Source organism: Protopterus annectens, chromosome 12.part0 (assembly GCF_019279795.1).
Source record: "Protopterus annectens isolate FY-2018-M chromosome 12.part0, PAN1.0, whole genome shotgun sequence".
NCBI lineage: Eukaryota > Metazoa > Chordata > Ceratodontiformes > Protopteridae > Protopterus > Protopterus annectens.
The window spans coordinates 1,354,182,451-1,354,202,811 of NC_056746.1; the positions used below are offsets into that span (position 1 = coordinate 1,354,182,451).

General features: G+C 39.3%; 1 protein-coding gene across 7 annotated transcripts in view; it reads right to left on the minus strand.

Annotated features, from left to right (window-relative positions):
- The window catches only part of SLCO4A1 (solute carrier organic anion transporter family member 4A1), a 921,682-nt gene that overhangs the window by 264,306 nt on the left and 637,015 nt on the right, over positions 1-20,361 (minus strand). For 5 of the 7 annotated variants that reach the window (XM_044090405.1, XM_044090404.1, XR_006367160.1 and 2 more), the window contains one exon: positions 5,161-6,159. In XM_044090405.1, the coding sequence (XP_043946340.1) occupies positions 5,161-5,950 (790 nt within the window). In that variant the 5' untranslated portion in view covers positions 5,951-6,159. Of the gene's footprint in view, positions 1-5,160; positions 6,160-6,674; positions 6,760-11,149; positions 11,298-20,361 lie in introns of those variants that run through there. The other 2 variants (XR_006367162.1, XR_006367163.1) reach the window with 2 other exon arrangements.

The following is a 20,361-nucleotide window of genomic DNA, read 5'->3' on the forward strand; positions in this document are numbered from 1 at the left end:
TCCATCACCTGCCTGGGACACATACTCAGTGAGCTCCATCACCTGCCTGGGACACATACTCAGTGAGCTCCATCACCTGCCTGGGACACATACTCAGTGAGCTCCATCACCTGCCTGGGACACACACTCAGTGAGCTCCATCACCTGCCTGGGACACACACTCAGTGAGCTCCATCACCTGCCTGGGACACATACTCAGTGAGCTCCATCACCTGCCTGGGACACACACTCAGTGAGCTCCATCACCTGCCTGGGACACACACTCAGTGAGCTCCATCACCTGCCTGGGACACACACTCAGTGAGCTCCATCACCTGCCTGGGACACACTCAGTGAGCTCACTCATGTCTCTCTTCATATAGTCCAGGGAGGTACGTCTGAAGTCATTCACACCAACATGGAATATGACAGAGTCATAACAGTACCTGTTGTTAAGGGACTTGAGTGTGTGCATGATATGGTGTATTCTAGCACCTGACAAACAACTTACCACAACTTTCTCCTTGTCTAGCCTGGTGAGGAGGACATCTGTGTGCTTACGATAGTCTCCTATGACTAGTATATTGGGTTTGTGGCTTGGCCTTCGAGGCTGTGAGACACAGATGTGTGTACTATGTGTGGGAAATGGTGCTGTGGGTTGTGATGTGTGTGTTTTGTTTTTGCTTCTGAGGTCTCTTTTGTTTAGGTATGTTTTTGTTGAGAACCCCCCCCCCCCATATGTAGAAATCTGTTGTACAGATGAGGATGGTGTTAGAGGTGTGGTGTTTGTAGTGTTTGTGCAGACAACCTTCTCAGTGCCAGATGTACTGGCTTGTGACTGAGACAGCAAGAATTCCAAGTTCTTAATGTAATTGCATCTCTCACATATTGTGTTCCTAGGTGGTAGTAGTAGAGGGTTGTCCGTGTACATGAGGCAGTTGCTACACTGTCCCAGGATGCCCATATCATCCAGACTAGCAGGAGAAACCATAGGAAATTGTCCATCCATGGTTGTCATAATCTGTGGAAGAGAGGTCAGGGATAGTAGAGTGAATACTATTTGAGGAGAGTACCTATAGGTGTGAGTAGGGCTGGATAAAATCAATACAGTAGCTGCAAGGGAAGACCTAAGTTACACAGGAGTGCTCAGCTGAGATACCTTCCAAAGGGTTAAAACAGCACAGTGGCAGTGTGCAATGCACAAACAAGTACAAACCCACAAACATAGGGTTTAAATACCACAAACGGTCTGGGTGCAGCAGAAATGAAGGATTTAAATGAGCTGCCAGGTTCTAAGATGAAGATGGCTGTTCTCTTAGCAGAGGGGGCTTCCTTGGCTTGTACTACGTGTGATAATTTCCTGTAGCTTCATGGACATAAGAGACTGTAAACATGCCTTACTTTGACATCAGAGTCATCTTCGTGGCTTACATGGACAAAGCCCTGACTTTACTCCAGATGACCTCAGCTCAGTTAGTGACCAAGGTGCTGGGTGATCTGTTCATGGAGAGACAGAGAAGAATGATGAGGCACAATCTGCTCATCTCTGCCAGTGGAGGGGTAAGAAAGGATGGCTGGTGTCTATGCAAAGTGTGGACTCTTAAGTTAAAGGCCTTTGTGAAGACAGGGAATTACCAGAGATACATACTTTCAACAAGAAGACAAGATGTACAAGAGTACACGTTTCGTGGAAGCAGGTGGCACCCCCCCCCCCATGCACAGGCATTGCACACCATCCCTTGGGATGTAGCAGGCACATGCAAAAAGGGGATCTAAAAGAGTCAAATGTAAAGCTAACAGCTTACTGAGTAGGATAACAGTACAGCCCCTAGCTTTTAGCCTTACTTCTAGGAAGAATAAATGGACAAGGGAAGCCAGTGAGCCACTTGAGGTTATAAGGGAGAGGATTGATGGCCACATCCATAAATGGGAGCAAAAAAATAAAAAAACACGTTTCCTGTGTTAACCGTGGGCACAACGAAAGAAAGATGGTCTTCCTTTTGGATGTATGCAGTTAGGAATGGAATCAAAAGGAATCATGAAAAGTGGTAGAATAATTTTCTCTATGACAGGACAGGTACAGTATCTACATTCCCCCTTGCTCAGCTGAACTCAGCAGGAGAGGGATAAGATCACATTCTTGCATTTAAAGTTTCAGTCTCTGGAGTACTATATTCCCAGATGTGCCTTACCAAAGAAGAATCCCTTTATAGTCAGCTTTAGGAGAGGATACAACTGTGACCGTGTGAACCGACTAATTTTCACTTCCGTGGAATGGGAGTGGTATCAGAATGTTTGGCTCACTGCCAGATCGACATCACATTCCAGTGAAATGCTATGAGCATATGTCATCCTATTTGCTCCTGTAAGACAACTGGCCTGACTCAACAAACAGAACAGGACCTGATCTCAGTTTCCTTACAGAAGGCATAATGTCCTTATCATGACATGATTTATTTGAAACCATTTTGGTCCTGAAAGTGTGTCAGGAACAACTATCCCAAAACAAGTGTGCACTCTAGGTGAGCTGCCCAACCAACCAGTCAACTGTGTGTCTTGAGGCCCAGTAAATAGTTTAGGAAATCCTGATCCATGTCTAGACTGCTGGAACTCATTCACTTCTCTAGCAGCTGAAGTATGTGACAACAGGATGACAACACGTCTGTGAGATTGTGATAGCTTTTTAATTCATTGATATGCAACAACCACCTTCTGCAAGATATGCACTCTCAGGTGTGTGAATGTAACCATGGAAACACTCAACCACCATAAGGCACAAGAGGTGCAGGTGAGTCCAAACTTGAATGCCTTACTGCTACATCACACAGGCTGCAAAGCTATGATTTCATAGGCCCTGACCATGTGCAGGAATGACTGGCAATGAAGAATGTCAAACATGTTTTAGCAATTGTGAATTAATTATATTTGTTTACTGGGAAATTCCAACTGGACACAGGTCCTTTTTCAGTGGACGCCTGGGGAGAAAAGTTCCACAGAACAATAAATGAGCAGCAGAGTACAATTGAATATACGTACAATAGCAAATAATACATCCTGCAGCAAACATTAGCTATACATACACTATGAAACATAGTAATGAACAGATATACCAATAGCAAATAATACACACTGTAGCAAACATTAGCTATACATACAATATGAAACATGGTAATGAACAGATGTACCAATAGCAAGTAATACATACTGCAGCAAACATTAGATATACATACAATATGAAACATAGTGATGAACAGATATACCAATAGCAAATAATACACACTGCAGCAAACATTACATATACATACAATATGAAACATAGTAATGAACAGATATACCAATAGCAAATAATACATCCTGCAGCAAACATTAGATATACATACAATATGAAACATAGTAATGAACAGATATACCAATAGCAAATAATACACACTGCAGCAAACATTAACTATACATACAATATGAAACATAGTAATGAACAGATATACCAATACAAATAATACATCCTGCAGCAAACATTAGATATACATAAAATATGAAACATAGTAATGAACAGATATACCAATAGCAAATAATACACACTGCAGCAAACATTAGCTATACATACAATATGAAACATAGTAATGAACAGATATACCAATAGCAAATAATACACACTGCAGCAAACATTACATATACATACAATATGAAACATAGTAATGAACAGATATACCAATAGCAAATAATACATCCTGCAGCAAACATTAGATATACATACAATATGAAACATAGTAATGAACAGATATACCAATAGCAAATAATACACACTGCAGCAAACATTAACTATACATACAATATGAAACATAGTAATGAACAGATATACCAATATCTAGCTAGAAGCTAGGAGTAAAGGTAGGATGTATATAGATATCGTACTAAGCTCAAAAGGATGCTGTTCTAAACTCATATACCTAAATCTTATATACAAATATTGCACTAAACTCAAACAGATATAAAGCAGAAGCTGCACACAAAGGTGGAACAAGCTAGAAGGGCTAATGGGATGGAAGGGGAAGATAGAGGAGTAAGAGAGGAGACTGAGTGAGTCGTATACATGGTAGTGAAGGGAAGCTGGGTGTAAGTCAGTTGGATATGTATTTGGAGTTGAGATGAAGTGAGGTAGTTAAGCATCTTATAACAGGTCTGAGAGATTGAGGGAGGAGGGAAGGGGGGGGGTAAAGGGAGAGACAGAGCCTGCAGGAAAAGGAATGCAGTGATTAGACGGTGTGAGGCAGGGTGTCTAGGGGAGGGGAGAGGAAAGGGAGGTAAAAGGAGGGTCACTAGTCGGAACTGGTGCATGGACATAAACAGAGACTTTTTAAGGGAGTTTTTAGTGCAGTCTTGAAGTGATTGCAAGAAGATAGTGTGGTTATGGGGGGGGGGGGGATTGTTCCATAATCTGGACATGATGCAGGAGAATAGTGCTTCTCCTGCTGAGTTCTTGGGTTTGGTCACTAGAAGCAGATTTTTGCTGCTAGAATGTAGTGGTCTAGTGGAGCAGTAGGGCTGGAGAAGATTTTGAAGGGATGGGACTTTAAGAGGATGGTTTACTAACTTGTGGGCGAGTGACAGTTGATTCAGGTGAAGAAGTTGGAGTTAAAGCCAGTCAAGTTCTGTAAGTGAGATACAGTGGTGGCTGCGATAAGATGGACCAGTAGCAAACTTAGCAATTTTATTGTAGCAATCCTTAAACTTGTTTAGGTCCGTTTGTCTAAGGTAGGAAAGTATAGGAGAGGTGTAGAGTAAAACCTGTGAGACATTGTGTTCTGAACTACCTTTGAGCACAACTAAAAATATCTGCATTATTGAATTACCCTACTATATATGTGTTATGGACTCCTGATGAATATTCCCCTGTAATAATCAGGAAATGTTTGGTTACACTGTTACTGTCTGAACACAGATGATCAAAATGGAAGGTTAGGCTATCACATGCTAAAAAGCTTTATCCTGTAGTTGAGGATTTGAGTCTCTCAGCTTTCATTTGCCTACTGTGTATCTCTGAGCAAGTCATTTAAATAGACAGAGCTCCTGGTCACCCCTAACAAGGGATATACTTTGCAGTGCATTTAGCTGGTTAAAAGAAAAAAAGAAAAACGTCCATCCTAGACAGCCATGCATTATGGAGAACTTTAACACACTTACCAATATACACTGGGGAGTAGTTGGATTTTACACTTTCATCTAAGAATGTTACACCCAGGGTGTACAGAGGTGTTGCTCCAACACCATGGAGGAACTGCCCCAACATGAAGATGAACCTATAATGAGATAAGCTGGATATCCTTTCATTACCAGAAGATGTTGCATTGGAATGGCACACACCAGTTTCTTCTGTAAGAGTCACTTCATAACGGCTGGAAATAAAATGAGGCAGTGCAAACACGAAGGAACCCAAAGCCATAATAAGAACTCCAAAACCCAGCCACCGTGGCTTGTGACCATGGCCACCAAAGTAACTGACAAATATCAAACAAACACAAGCTGCAATGTCATAGGAGCTGGCAATTAATCCGGCATAGTAGCTGGTCAAATTGAACTGTCGCTCAATGGAGGTGACAACAGTGTTTATAAATCCATTCACAATCATTCCTTGCAAGAAAGAAGCAACGGAAAGGAAGAGAAGGACCCCTTTTGATGTGTTAAATACTTGCAAACAGTTGGGTGTAAAGGCCCCCCATCCACAAAGACTTTCTTCGCTTTCTGATGGTACAAAACCAATTTCACAAGTGCCATTTTCACTGTGTAGTGCATTTTTTTCTGACGGAGAATGGTCAAGGGGTTCACAGTTATCATTGTACAGTATCCCATTCTGAAATGTCTCACTGCAGGATTCATCTGGGCTCAAGATTTCAGTCTTCTCAGCAGATCCATTGCAATGGAGGAGTTCATGTTGAGAACTGAAGGATTTATCTTCTGATAAATTATGTGGCATTTCCAGGAAGAGATGAACTTAGTGTGGTAGTTCTGTTCCTACAGGGGGAACTACAGCATGTTCAGAGAGAAAACAATAAATCCAGTGAAGATATGGATAGCATGTTTTGTGGAAAGGCAAGACGACACATGACAGTAACAAATTATTATGGAAACTGGTGCTTTTTGGAGGATGAACAGTTACAAAGCTTATTCGTCATGATCTTCCTTCTGCAAAGAAAAAAAAAATCAGAACGTTTTAAGTTAAACATCGGTACTATATAAAATCAATCAACAGTAATATGCACCTATATTGCTACTACAGTATTATAATTACAAAGCTCTATCAAATAGGAAAATATTGGCAATAAGGACCTGTTTTGTATTTTTTTCCAGTCTGCTAGATCAACAGAAAAAAATCAGGGGAGCTTTCTTTTTAAATTGTTGGAGTTTCTCCAACTCTAAAAAAAGCATCTTATTTAACTCCAGAAATGAAACATTCCTGAATTTGTTTTACTATGAAGAAATTAGAAAACTATATTGTTATAAACATGAAAGCCACATAAAAGGACTGCTGTAAAATGCATTAAATTTAATGCTGAGACATTAAAGCACTTTACTGTCATCTATATTAATATACATTTCACATGCTTTTACTTTGTTTTGATCTGCACTCTGCATTTCTTTTAGTTTTCAGCTTACAAAGTTACTTGCAAAAAAGTGCTCTTTTTATGCAAGATAGATACCTCTCAGTCTGAAATCAGTCACTGGAAGAGGGGTCCCCATTTCTGAAGTAAGACTTCTCAATCTGTGTGTGTTTGTTTCTGACCTAAAATGAAATGAATTATGGCGTCTAATTACACTTAAACTTTCTAAGACATATACATATCTTGTATACGCAGTCAGAGCACTGTTTACCTTTAAGTAAAGCCAGTTGTTCTTATTTATTATTGTTCCTGTTATCTGTCAAAAAAGTGAGCAAATTATATCTTTCCCCTTCCCCCTTCGGAAGGAAACAATGTGACTGCTGAGTAACTACTACAGAAATGCAAGAATAATTCCAATGAGCACTTTGAGTTAAAGGTAAGATGTAGCATATAAAGGACTGTCTCCTGTTCGTCCTAAGTAATGGTATCACCCACCCCCCCATGTAATTTTGATGAATCTTGGCAAAAGACGTTTCAGACCTGGACTAACATCCCATCCTTTTTACCCTCTGTGATGCATTCATATTATATATTCAGTGCGTGTCTTGAGCAGTACACTGCATTCCTATAAAAATGAAATGGACAGTCTTCGGACATTTTTATTGTAGCGGTCAAAGTGAAACATTTTGAAGCTCAGCTGTCTGAGAGACTCACCTACTAAAAATCCCTTAAATGTTGCATTGAGAAACCATTTCATGATCACAGCTTGTAAAAAGGAAGCTTCACTCAGAGTTCCTGTGTTTTCTTCTAATAATAAGTGAGTAGCCAAATTACTTTGGGAATAATTGAACGGGAAATAATAACTTCAGCCCAGGGATACCCTATGTGCCCCCTCCTTAACAAAGTAAGTGAAAAATGTTAACTTCTTTTTCCAAGAGTGTAATCATCTAGGCTGTTAATTGTGTTAGTGTCTGAATGCTTAGACTCAGCTTATGAACCTAATATATCAAGATTTGGAGTAACAGCCTTTTTTCATGCAGACTGCCAAAAATCTTCACATCTGTTCTTGGAGGGTATTCAACTGCCAACAGACAAAAAATGCAGGTAGTGGGGTGAAAGTTATAGATTCATGGATATGGGAAGATATTTTATATGCATTGACTATGTTTAGCCATTAATTAAAAATCTGTTTAAATTCGCATGAAATCCTGTCAGAAAAAAAAGTAAGTCTATGATGAAAACCATCAATATACATTCCTCAGATATGCTAATGGAGCATGAAGGAAACTGCTCAAAGATCAATCTTGAAACACTGGTGCTACGGTTATCTAACCATGTTCTAAAGGATTCCTCAAACTGTGATATTTTTAAAATTTACACTAACAATGACTGCCAGGAAACAAAAAACTGCTATACAGCAGATAGACTCCGGTATAACACTGTTTGTTATTTAGAATATCCAAAATTGTTGAAGAAAAACAATACAGTGGATGGGTTACACAAGGGGAAGTACTTGCAGTTCCAATCTGTATAAGCAGAGACAGCTAGAATCAAACCTAGGTACAAAGCATATCAGAAGTCTGCAAAATGTATTATCACATTATGCCATTGTCCAGCCTTGAGTAAAAACACATGTTGCACACCCTGTTGCATAACCATTAATAAGGAACTGACAGAATTGGATGTTTTGCTACACAACCTGTTACATAACTATTAATAAGGAACTGACAGAATAGATGTTTAAGTATTGCTTTATAATCAGATACACCTAAATAATTTCTTAAAGGAAATTATACAGCAAACAAAATGTTAAATATCATTACATGCCATGCTGTTGGCCTCCAATCGAGAAAAAAAAAAACATTAAACACATAATTTTCTAAAACACTGAGGATATACAGTGCTTGTCAAACTGAACTGTAAACAACAGTCTTGATCATCGCATTATACAGCTTTTAAACAATAGCACCATAATGGCATTTCATAAACAGACAATTATGCACTATCTTGAAAAGTGCACAGAAATGCAATCCTTGCTTTAAGCAGTGTTTAACTGAAACAGTGCCATTTCAAAGGAAAAACAACTACTTTACTTTAATATGTAAGTTCACATGGTTATTATTTAAGCAGCCATGCAGTGGATGCCCCCCCCACCACACACACACAGATACTCAAACTCTTGTAATGATTTATGGCCTTGGAAACAGAGATAAAGTTTAATGTGGGGATTCTTGAATCAAACATCTTGCACACAATTCTACAGTAAGTAAGCTCCTCTGTGACCACACACACACACACACACACACACACACACACACACACACACACACACACACACACACACACACACACACACACACACACTTTCTTGCAACCAGCCTCTGAATATTCAAACCCCAATATACAGCTTGTTCAAAGACCCTGTCAGCCGAGGACTGCAATATGTAAGAGTTGAATGATTTGAGTACAAAACTCCAAGAATGGGACACCACATGTACTGACAGCACCTTTATCATAACCTTATTATAAGGATTTATGACACCAAGCACCTTACCGACTTCCTTTGTAGGAGGTGCTCTTGTATAGAGCTATTTGCATGTAACATGCAAATAGGCACTCCTTAGAAAAGGGTTAATATACAATTTTGCAAGAGAAGATCACATATCAGCACCTTACAACAAGCAGTCTATATATTACAATAAAAGACCCAAACACAAGCCTTTTTAAGCAGCCTTCAAATGAAGGGCACAAGAGCAGAGCTCATGTGTCATAAACCAAGGGTCCACAGTACATGCATGTTTACAAGCAGTTTTACAAGAGCAGAGCTCATGTGTCACAAACCAAGGGTCCCCAGTACATGCATGTTTACAAGCAGTTTTACAACAAGAGCAGAGCTCACGTGTCACAAACCAAGGGTCCCCAGTACATGCATGTTTACAAGCAGTTTTACAACAAGAGCAGAGCTCACGTGTCACAAACCAAGGGTCCACAGTACATGCATGTTTACAAGCAGTTTTACAAGAGCAGAGCTCATGTGTCACAAACCAAGGGTCCCCAGTACATGCATGTTTACAAGCAGTTTTACAACAAGAGCAGAGCTCATGTGTCACAAACCAAGGGTCCCCAGTACATGCATGTTTACAAGCAGTTTTACAACAAGAGCAGAGCTCATGTGTCACAAACTAAGGGTCCCCAGTACATGCATGTTTTCAAGCAGTTTTACAACAAGAGCAGAGCTCACGTGTCACAAACCAAGGGTCCCCAGTACATGCATGTTTACAAGCAGTTTTACAACAAGAGCAGAGCTCATGTGTCACAAACCAAGGGTCCCCAGTACATGTATGTTTACAAGCAGTTTTACAACAAGAGCAGAGCTCAGGTGTCATAAACCAAGGGTTCCCAGTACATGCATGTTTACAAGCAGTTTTACAACAAGAGCAGAGCTCACGTGTCACAAACCAAGGGTCCACAGTACATGTATGTTTACAAGCAGTTTTACAACAAGAGCAGAGCTCACGTGTCACAAACCAAGGGTCCCCAGTACATGCATGTTTACAAGCAGTTTTACAACAACAGCAGAGCTCACGTGTCACAAACTAAGGGTCCCCAGTACATGCATGTTTACAAGCAGTTTTACAACAAAAGCAGAGCTCACGTGTCACAAACCAAGGGTCCCCAGTACATGTATGTTTACAAGCAGTTTTACAACAAGAGCAGAGCTCATGTGTCACAAACCAAGGGTCCCCAGTACATGCATGTTTACAAGCAGTTTTACAACAAGAGCACAGCTCACGTGTCACAAACCAAGGGTCCCCAGTACATGCATCTTTACAAGCAGTTTTACAACAAGAGCACAGCTCATGTGTCACAAACCAAGGGTCCACAGTACATGCATCTTTACAAGCAGTTTTACAATGAGGAGCCCAAGTATAGCTCCAGTTAAAACCTCATACTGAAGGCACCTGTTGAACCGGTCCATTTGCTCAATGTTACACACGCAGATTAAAATATGGAGACTTATGCAGTTCATCTTTTACTATAGGAACAGTCAACACTGGCATTATTGCTAGGATCAGAAGACTGAATTTGTCAGCCATATAAAATATTCATTAAGTTACTCTACTGGGTGTGCAATGAAAAGGGACACTAATAATCAAATTGATCTGTCTAGTTAGCACCATATACTGTTAGTACTGGCATAACTTATTTCTACTATTATTACTGCTACAACTAACTATCAATTTTACTGCTGCTACAGTAATTACTACAGTTACTGCTGCTATAGCAGTTATAGCTAATTACTACTGTTACAATGTTATAGCAGTTCTAGATAATCGCTAATGTTAGTGATGCTATAGCAGTTATAATTACTATTGATACTGCTGCTATAACCAGCCCCTGCTAATGTCCCAACCAATTATTGTATTACTAAATCTGCAGCAAAATACTGCTATTATTACTGTTAGTACTACTAAAACTATTATGTTTTAGTATTACTGCAATCAGTTACTACAATTAATACTTTTGCTGTTAGTGTTAGTTACTTTCCACTATTATTTATTTCATATGGTTACCTTCTCCACAGATAAACAGTCTCTAATGAACCACAAGGCTAAGCACAGCATGCAAGACTGCTGATTGCTGATGCCAACTTCTCTGACAGGCACATGCAGAAATACCAGGGCATCTGTTTGCTGATATGTCCTCAGGCTTCCATCCTTTGATTCTGTGTGTGTGCAATACTCTGCTATGAGCACAGAGGGATGGACTTTTACAGACTTGTGTAGCAGGAGGGGCTGAGGGTGTAGGCTAAGAGCTGGCAGATATGAACGTTATTATGATTTAATGTTTTCTTTAGTTAACATGTGCATCTCTGTATTCTGCTTTGTGATTTCTTAATAGGTCATAACTATTACCTGTTAAACAGTTCTAAAACCAAACTAGAACTAAGGACCATTGTACTAAAGATCTCATGTGCTGTTTTTCACTGCTGTTTTTCATGTCATTTCTTACTGCTCAGCTGGCTACATTTTTAATGTGTCAATGTTTAGAATGCAGTCAGATAAAAACATATCCAAACAGCAAATGGTCCTTCACTGTCGTTGTTTTCACAAATGTTCAGTTTCTAAAATGTTTCCATATTTTTCAAAAGCTTCACATTTTCCAGTACTGCATGACAAAGGAAAGATGCTGCCAAAGATCATAAACTAGGAACAATAGCATTTCAAAAGAGAGGACATTTTTGAAAATTGTTAGGTTTTGTTTTTAAATGGGTAAGCACAGTGTTTCCCTCGATGTCAAAGTAGTCACATCACAGGACAAAGGAGGCCAAAGAAGAATAAACAGCATGACCACATTAAAAAAAAAAAGTCTATGCTTTCAAAAAAAACTTTTTCAGAGCAGGCAGTGAGTGCGAAATCTGGATACAAAATACTTGAAATGAATATAAAATATACATAAGTGGTGAAGCAACTCTGCTGGTCTGAAAACAAGGTATTTGTGTCAGTGTTGGCAGCAATTCAGAAAGGGTAGCAAGCATTGTTGTTTTATTTTTGGTCATTCTCTGATCATCAAGCCACCATCAGGCTACTATACTGACCCATTTGATTCCTCCCAAAATAGCCCTACAGCCACTCTGTTTCCCTAGGGATGAGGGTCATGTGTACTGGAATGGTATTGCCTTCCTTGTAATGATTAGGGATTTTACTTTTTATCCCTATATTCCCTGCACATTCTCATACTTGTCCAAATTGTCTAAAGAGTGGGCATGTAAGGAGTTGCTGTGAAGGGTCTCACCCAATTTGAGAGTGACACAATGCACAAAGACCCCATTCTGACCAAAAAAGCACTTCTGCATGTCTTATATTTTCCACATGGGATTCTAATTCAGACTTTGCACTTGAGACATGAGTAGCAAAGCCCCACCTAAGATAGAAGTGGGCAGCCATAGAGTTCTTCCTGTTTCCCACACCAACTCCACCATTGCCCAAGTTACTAATTAAATCTGGATCATCTGGCTCATGGTCAGAATTTCATCTTTTGATGCTATGGAGTGGGCAGCTGTGGACATAAATCTGGGAAGTTTGGGGGTTGGCTCTGGTCAGTAGAAGTAGCTCTCTCCCACACTGTGTCTCTTAAAGCATGGAATGTGGAGCAGAGAATGGAAAACTAGTTCCACCTTCTGGGTATGTGTGTAGCAGAAGTACAAAACAGCAAACAGATGCTTGGATACCAGCACCTGCTCCATGCTCAAACACACAGTCAAATTCAAAGAAAAAGTCAATAAAGGAGTTTGATGCCAAAGTCTAAAGGCCACCACACCAAAAAAATTGTTTTGCCCTTAACAAGGTCTTCCTCTGTTAAATCACTTTTGCTTTAAGCCCTACTCCTCTAAGTTATTAGAATAGCTCCAGGTTTGCACATACAAAAGGTACTGTGTGGGTAGATCACTCATTTCCATGGCTGACACTTACCCTCAAGCAACAGTGCCAGCTTTCAGAAAAATGGAAGTTGCTACATCTCCAATCTTCCTTGGAGATGCATTGTATAAGAAATATTCCTGAGACATGTCCCTCAACTTTCCCAAGTGGAGATGTGAGCAGGCAATGCCTCTTCATTCTTTCTCCTTCTCAGGTATTTCTTCCAGTGCTGTACCTGCTCCCCGGACCATGGTCAGTTTGGATGGGTCAAGCCTCTGTGCCATGGAACTGGCATATAGATAGACAATTTTATTTTTAGAGTTGCTAATCAAGGAGCATATAAAGGTAAGAAGAAACTGGATTACTCAGAGAAAATTGGCACAAGCAGGGGGGGGGGGTGCATTCAGACTCCTCAAAAATAGTAAGCAGAAGTCAGACCTGGATCCTGGACATATGAGCTTTGAGACAGAAACTTTATGGCTAAGCTACCCTGCTGTCCTATATCTACAAAAAGAAGAGGAGCAGTTTCCTTTCCATTATAAAATAATTCAGTCAGTAACACTAACACTGATCCTTAATGGCTTGTGATATGGTACACATTCAAGTTTCATAAAATATGCTTCTATTTTGCAGCATAGATTGGTCACTTATATGCTGTTGGAGCTATTTTATATGACTTTAACCTTTAAGTGTTGCCCCACAAGTTTTGAAGATTTTGATCACAAAATGGTGTAAGTGTTGCATGTATACTCTTTTCCACCGCACACATCAGCTGCTCCTTTCTTAATTTAAAAACTTGTTGAGATGTATTGAATCTTACAAGCTAAATTCTCTAAAGAGAAATGCACAACTTTCTGGTAGCTACTCCTTTAAGGTAGTACTTCAGTGGTGTGGAAGTGAAACCAATACATTGACAAAGGCTTAGCCCACAGCAAAGCCCATAAATATGGAATTTTTTCAGACAGTTTCTCAATACGGTCTCCTTGAGGTCTGTTTTCCTCAGATATTAACATTACAGTTGGATATTATTGTCAGTGGAAGCAGTTGATTGGTATGGCCAGAAATTCAGCTACTAGCTCAAGCTGTGCTCCCCAGCTTCATATAGTTACACACGCTCACTTCATAAAGTGACCTTGCAGCTTCATAACCACAGTCAATGTGGCATTCTCGTACCTACTGCACCTGCCGACCATACCCTGGGGCAGCCACCTGCTTTGCTTTACCCTAGTTATGGCTGTGAGTAAAGCAATCCAGGAAGGGAAATGTGCACAAAATGCCTCTTGAAATAATCTTCTTCTAATCAAAACATATCCTCAGCTGTATTATTTAGTGGCAACAAAAATATGCTGTCTATTTCTGTTTTGCATGTATTTATCTGTTATATTTTAGTGTGCAGTGAAGAAGACAGGCCTTGTCTTAATTATATATTCTATGTAGTCTATTTATTGTTATTTTTTAGTTTGCTGGTTTTGCTTATTTTGTATTTGTAATACTACCAAGCCAAAATGTACTTAAATACCTTTAAATTTGCTAAAATTGGAGAATAATAGTCTTTTAGACCTGGCAGGGCCCAACCATCTTTACAAAGCAAGCCCCAGTACTGTCTATCCCCACTAACCTGCTCTTCTTGCCCAAGATAATTCACCTTTTAACAAAATCTCCAATGACAACGTGCCATCACTCCACCTAAACTATTATACAACTATTTATACTCTTCAATTAACTGAAATTATCAGTGTATTTATTGTATAAGCATTTGCCATGCAGGTTTCTAAAATGCCATTAATCAAAATGGAAAAGACTATCTTCTTTTTGCAGAATTCAAATATATATCTTTCTTTTGTAATTTCAGGTTAGTTTTTTAACTTTGAGAAAGTTTTTGCTCACCTTTTCATTATAAGGGGAAAATAATGTGATCACGTTTTTGTGAATCTGTACAGGGGTCTATGTTAGTTCATCGCAATATAATTGCAGCGAACACCACTTCATTGACAGTAATTCAGCAAAAATCGTTTCAGCGCTTTGCTGAGTTTACCGAGGGAAACTAAATACTTGGCCAACAAAACAATGGACCTGCAGCTACGGAAATTATATCCACTAAATTGGGGGGCTTTGCCCATCATACCTCCCAGTGTGGGGGGCTACCTCCCCACACCCCCTAACTGTATATACCAACTCTGAGATCACACTACAGTGGAGAAAAGGGCAAAGTTGTGATGTAGGGCAAGTATTTACTTTCTCTCAGTAAATTCAGCAAATCACTGAAATGATTTTCACTGAATTACTGTCAATGAAGTGGTGTTTGTTGCAATTGTATTGCAACAAACTAATATAGACCCTATATGAAGTGCTTCTGCTGAGGATCAGAATCCCCAGACTCCATTCTCCCCAAAAACAGACAGAAAAATGCATTTTGAGTGTTTTTTTCAGGAGGCAAGCACCTCTGCGCTCCCTGATGGTAGAACCCAGGGACAGTGATTTTCTGCAGAGGAGCTCCGATCCCTGGTGCAATGAACCTGTTGCAAAATGATGCATAAAGAAATCAATCTTCATCTACCTTTAGGTAACAATGGGAAGCTCACCCCCCCAAAAAAAAAATGATGAAGCAATAAACCTGTAAAGTATAATGTAACAAAGATATTAGTTTTACAAAAAAATACATACCCTTATTTTTTGTTTATGAACTAAGATGAAAAGGAAAGATGTTGCCTCCGCTTGCAGGGGCAGGGCACAGACGGATAATTTACAGCACCTATAGCTAAACAAGGCCCCACTGAGAGTGATGCAAGTATAGTCTCCATGGTCAGTCCAAGGTAAATGCATATTTTAAGATCATAAACAAAAATAGGACTGCAAAGAAAATAGGAGACACAATAGAATTGTGTGGTCTAACTTAAAGACACGACAATCATTTGTAAACATGATTTTGAGTTGATGAGGTCAATACCTCAGAATCATTGCCTGTAAAACCTACTAAAACTGGGTAATGAAACAGATACGCCATCATTCCTTTTTTTTGTCTCAGTAAGAAACAATATCAATCGACATAAAACTGCACTGTCACTGAAATTAATTATTTTTAAGCATACAGCATGTCTCAATGAACACTGCAGCCCGAGCAGTCTAGGAGTGCATTTCTCCTACAAGGCAATCATGCAGGCCATCCCTGATTAATACAAAACTTGCATTAGGTAGCAGCTTTCAGAAACAAAATGCTAGCAGTGCAACTTGCACATCTTTCTATGGTCGAGTTATTAGCAAAGTAGTTTGTGGACAGTGTCTTGTGCTGACATGAAACCACAAAGCTGTACATTAGACTAGTAACAGATACTTCAGAAGTTATGAAAAGGAATGTGTGATTATCAAACAAATAGGTTCATAGGTAGGTACTAGGCTATTGGCCCTAGGGTCTATATAAGCCTAGCCAAAAAGGTACCCTGGCTTTTGCCACCCAAGAAAATTATTTTCCTATGCCCCTGTCAAACAGAGTTACAGAAGTGATCCCCGGGGTGAATTTCCTATCTCCCATTAAATCATCAAGATTTTTCTTGAACAGTACTAATGAGGAGCTTTGTTTGATATAGATAGGTAGTTTGATCCAGAATATGGGACGTCTCTGGGACAGGAATCAATCCCTCCAGCATGTTCTGTTTATTGTGGTGACAAGGTTTAGGTCCCTAGAGCATGTAGCTCAGAGAGATTGGGATTTCTTTAAGTGGAGCACGTCCAACAGCTCTGGGTTTGACATAGCTTTGTATGTTAGACAGAGATCGCCCCTGAGTAGGCGATATGTGACAGAGTAAAGTTGGAGTTTTTTGAGACGGTCTGCCTAGGGCATCTGTTTGAGGCCGGTAATCCTCTTTTTGAGATATTTCTGCGGCCTTTCCAGTTGTTGTAGGTGTCTTGTGAGGTACATACCAAAAGAGGTGTTGTACTCTATAATGGGTCTAATGAGTGATGAGTAGAGGGGAACAATGACCTCTTTTTTCCTGGATGGGAAACCTTTTGTGATGAGGTGTGCCATGTAGAAGGATTTCCTGACTACTGTGGCGATATGATTATCAAAGGAAAGACTACTGTCCACCTGTGTCCCAAGGTCTCTCATCACACTTTCAGTGTTAAGTAGACTATCACCTATGTGGTAGTTCATGGGTACAGAGTTTTTACCAAAAGGGATGACAATATACTTTTTGGCATTGAGCTTGAGGCCATGGCTTTGACACCAGGCATCTGTCTCAGTGAGGTTCTTTTGATTATCAAAGGAAAGACTACTGTCCACCTGTGTCCCAAGGTCTCTCATCACACTTTCAGTGTTAAGTAGACTATCGCCTATGTGGTAGTTCATGGGTACAGAGTTTTTACCAAAAGGGATGACAATATACTTTTTGGCATTGAGCTTGAGGCCATGGCTTTGACACCAGGCATCTGTCTCAGTGAGGTTCTTTTGTAGGATGTCCACATCATTAGGAGTTTTGATTATGGCTCCTAGTTTGCAGTCATCTGTGAACTTTGTTAGCCAAAGACCTTCTGTGTTAGCTTACACTTCAGAGAAGTAGATACCAAACAGGACAGGACCCAGGACTGAACCCTGTGGTACTCCACTTGTCACTGGTCTGAAGTTGGATTTAGAGTCTGCTACTTTCACAGTGTGGGTTCTGTCAGTGAGCCAATTGACAACCCATCTTGTGACATAGGGATTTATACCTAGTTTACTGAGTTTATCTATAACTCCAGCGTGGGGGATGGTGTTGAAAGCCTTGGCAAGATCAAATATACAGAGAATCGAATAATCATTGTAAAGTCATTTTTTTGCAGGAGCATTTTGCATCTTCCCCACACTTCTGACATGGGAGACTATACGTCATATCTCTGCTAAATATATACTTACATATAAATATATATAAATATATAGACAGAGAGATGTAGAGAGATATACGTACATGCATACTGACTCTGACATTGCTAACCTCCTTGCTACTGCAGCCTTGAACTTTGTCTGCTTTCCCTGTATTTGTATTTTCAAGATGTTCTGTGGTTCACAACTGTACTCCTCTGAATGTCAAAACAAACCCCACTAAAATGCATGCTCACCCATTCATGAAGACTGCTATAAACCAAGTGTTCCCCAAACCTGCTGTCACTTATGCCATTACATGCCTATAGTTTCCTGCACAGATTTTATTGTGTGCATAGTATGTCACATGATTGTTAACACATGCACAAGAAATCATAAGAGGAGCTTCCTAAAAATCTAGTCTCATCCTTTTCACAACTGCCACTGTTCGATTCTTCGTTTAATTTGTGGAACATTCTCTTGTAACTAAGGCAGTGTCAGTGCTGCAATTTGTGACTTAAAAAAAATTACTTAGATTACATTATGAATGTAGCATCTCTCCCTTGTCAGAAGTAGGTCTAATGGAATTTCTGTTAACATCAAAGGTAAATGAGCACAGTAACCTTGAAATCACACTTAAAGATAAGCATGTATACTGATAACAGTACTGTTAACATGTTCTCAGTGTGAGAAAAATCACTGTCATAATCAGTAAATTGTCCTAAAAGCCCTCACATTAATTATAGTCAAATATCCACTTAAGATGAACAGTTTTCACATTATTATCTGTAAATGACAACTGAAGACATATTTTCCAAATATATTGTAACTTTTACAGCTGTCAATTGTCAAACACTAGCTAAAATATCTTCCTACATCCCCAATGCACTCCTAGATTGCATGTGTGTGATTATCTTTGCAACACTGCAAAAACAATTTCACAATTTTAGATCATGAAGTAAGACAGAAAGCAAAGACAGCTTAACATTGTAACAGACAAAGCTACATCCCACAGAGTATGAGCTAATATGATACAGCATTAAATGCTGCTTCCCCTGATGAGTCAATGTGACAGATTAACGATTTCTTCAGCAGAACTTCACTGCAGTTGTATGTTTGAAAGTAGTAAATGCATGTTGATTTTAAAACACATAAATCAAGTACTAAACAAAACAGTTAAGAAATGCAAAGCGTCACTAATCACAGAACTTTACATATATTATTCACTAAATTCTGAGTGTTTCAGTCAGTAGAGTGTCTATAGTTGGGGGATGTGTCATGGGTGCAGCCTATGCGGAATAAAGGGAGACTATAAACCCCAAGTACATGTTATTATGTACTGCCTTGCTGAGCCAACTGTAATGAACGGTACAACTGACTGCATCCTGGATTCTGTCTAGGAAAGCATGTATAGTAAACAGCAAAAACATTTAAAACCAAGTTAAAGTGAGATTTTCAGACTTCATAACAAGACCATATGTCAAGGGCATCCGTACAATTCATTTGTTTTATAGTTCGTGTATACAAAACTATTAATCCTGAATGGATAATACAACATACTGGTGAATGATTCCAGTATTTAAGCTTTTGCTAAATGTTTATTAGTAATAATTAAGGAAAATGTAGCCACTAGAGGGTGCCTCTAAACACAATCGTTGATAGATTAATTTGGTCTCCTGCACACCTTGGTTAATATATTAATTTCATTTTCCTTTTGAATTTATTTCACATACTTTCAGAAGTTCAGAGTCACAAACAGAACAGAGGAAGCTACACCTGTAATACTTCTTTGGGAATAGAATGACGTGTGTTCCTACACAGATATGCAAACATACCAAATAATGTACAACAGCAAAATGATAGCAGCCACGGAATAAATGCTCCTATAACTTGAAAAACTTAGTAAAACAAATAACAGAAAGTATAGGAGCAAACCAAGGCTGAACCAGTCCATCCACATAGAAGGTACAGTAGTTGATGCACCAAGTATAAACACAAATATTCAGTAAAATTATAAGTCCACGCAGTAAAGTTCGATAAAATCACAGGATTTATTTAGAACAAACAGGTAAGCGCTTTCCCCCTTCCAAAAGGTCTGAGGAAGCCCAAAAGGGTGAAAGCGCTTACCTGTTTGTTCTAAATAAATCCTCTGATTTTATCGAACTTTACTGCGTGGACTTATAATTTTACGGAATATTTGTGTTTATACTTGGTGCTTCAACCACTGTACCTCCTATGTGGATGGAACGGTTCAGCCTTGGTTTGCTCCTATACTTTCTGTTATTTGTTTTACCAAAAAATGTATTCATAAAATGAAAGAAACTTGATTCTTACTCATCTATAAGACATGGTTATGAGATCACGCTAACGACCTGGATACACCATAAAAACATAACAAGACATGTGACATATGTGACAGAACTTTGATTCCACTGTTGCTACTCATTTCACAATCAATGTGGTAATTATACACAGTGATGTACATTTATGTTTCGATACACGTGTTTTTCACTTCTTTTTTCAAATGCACATT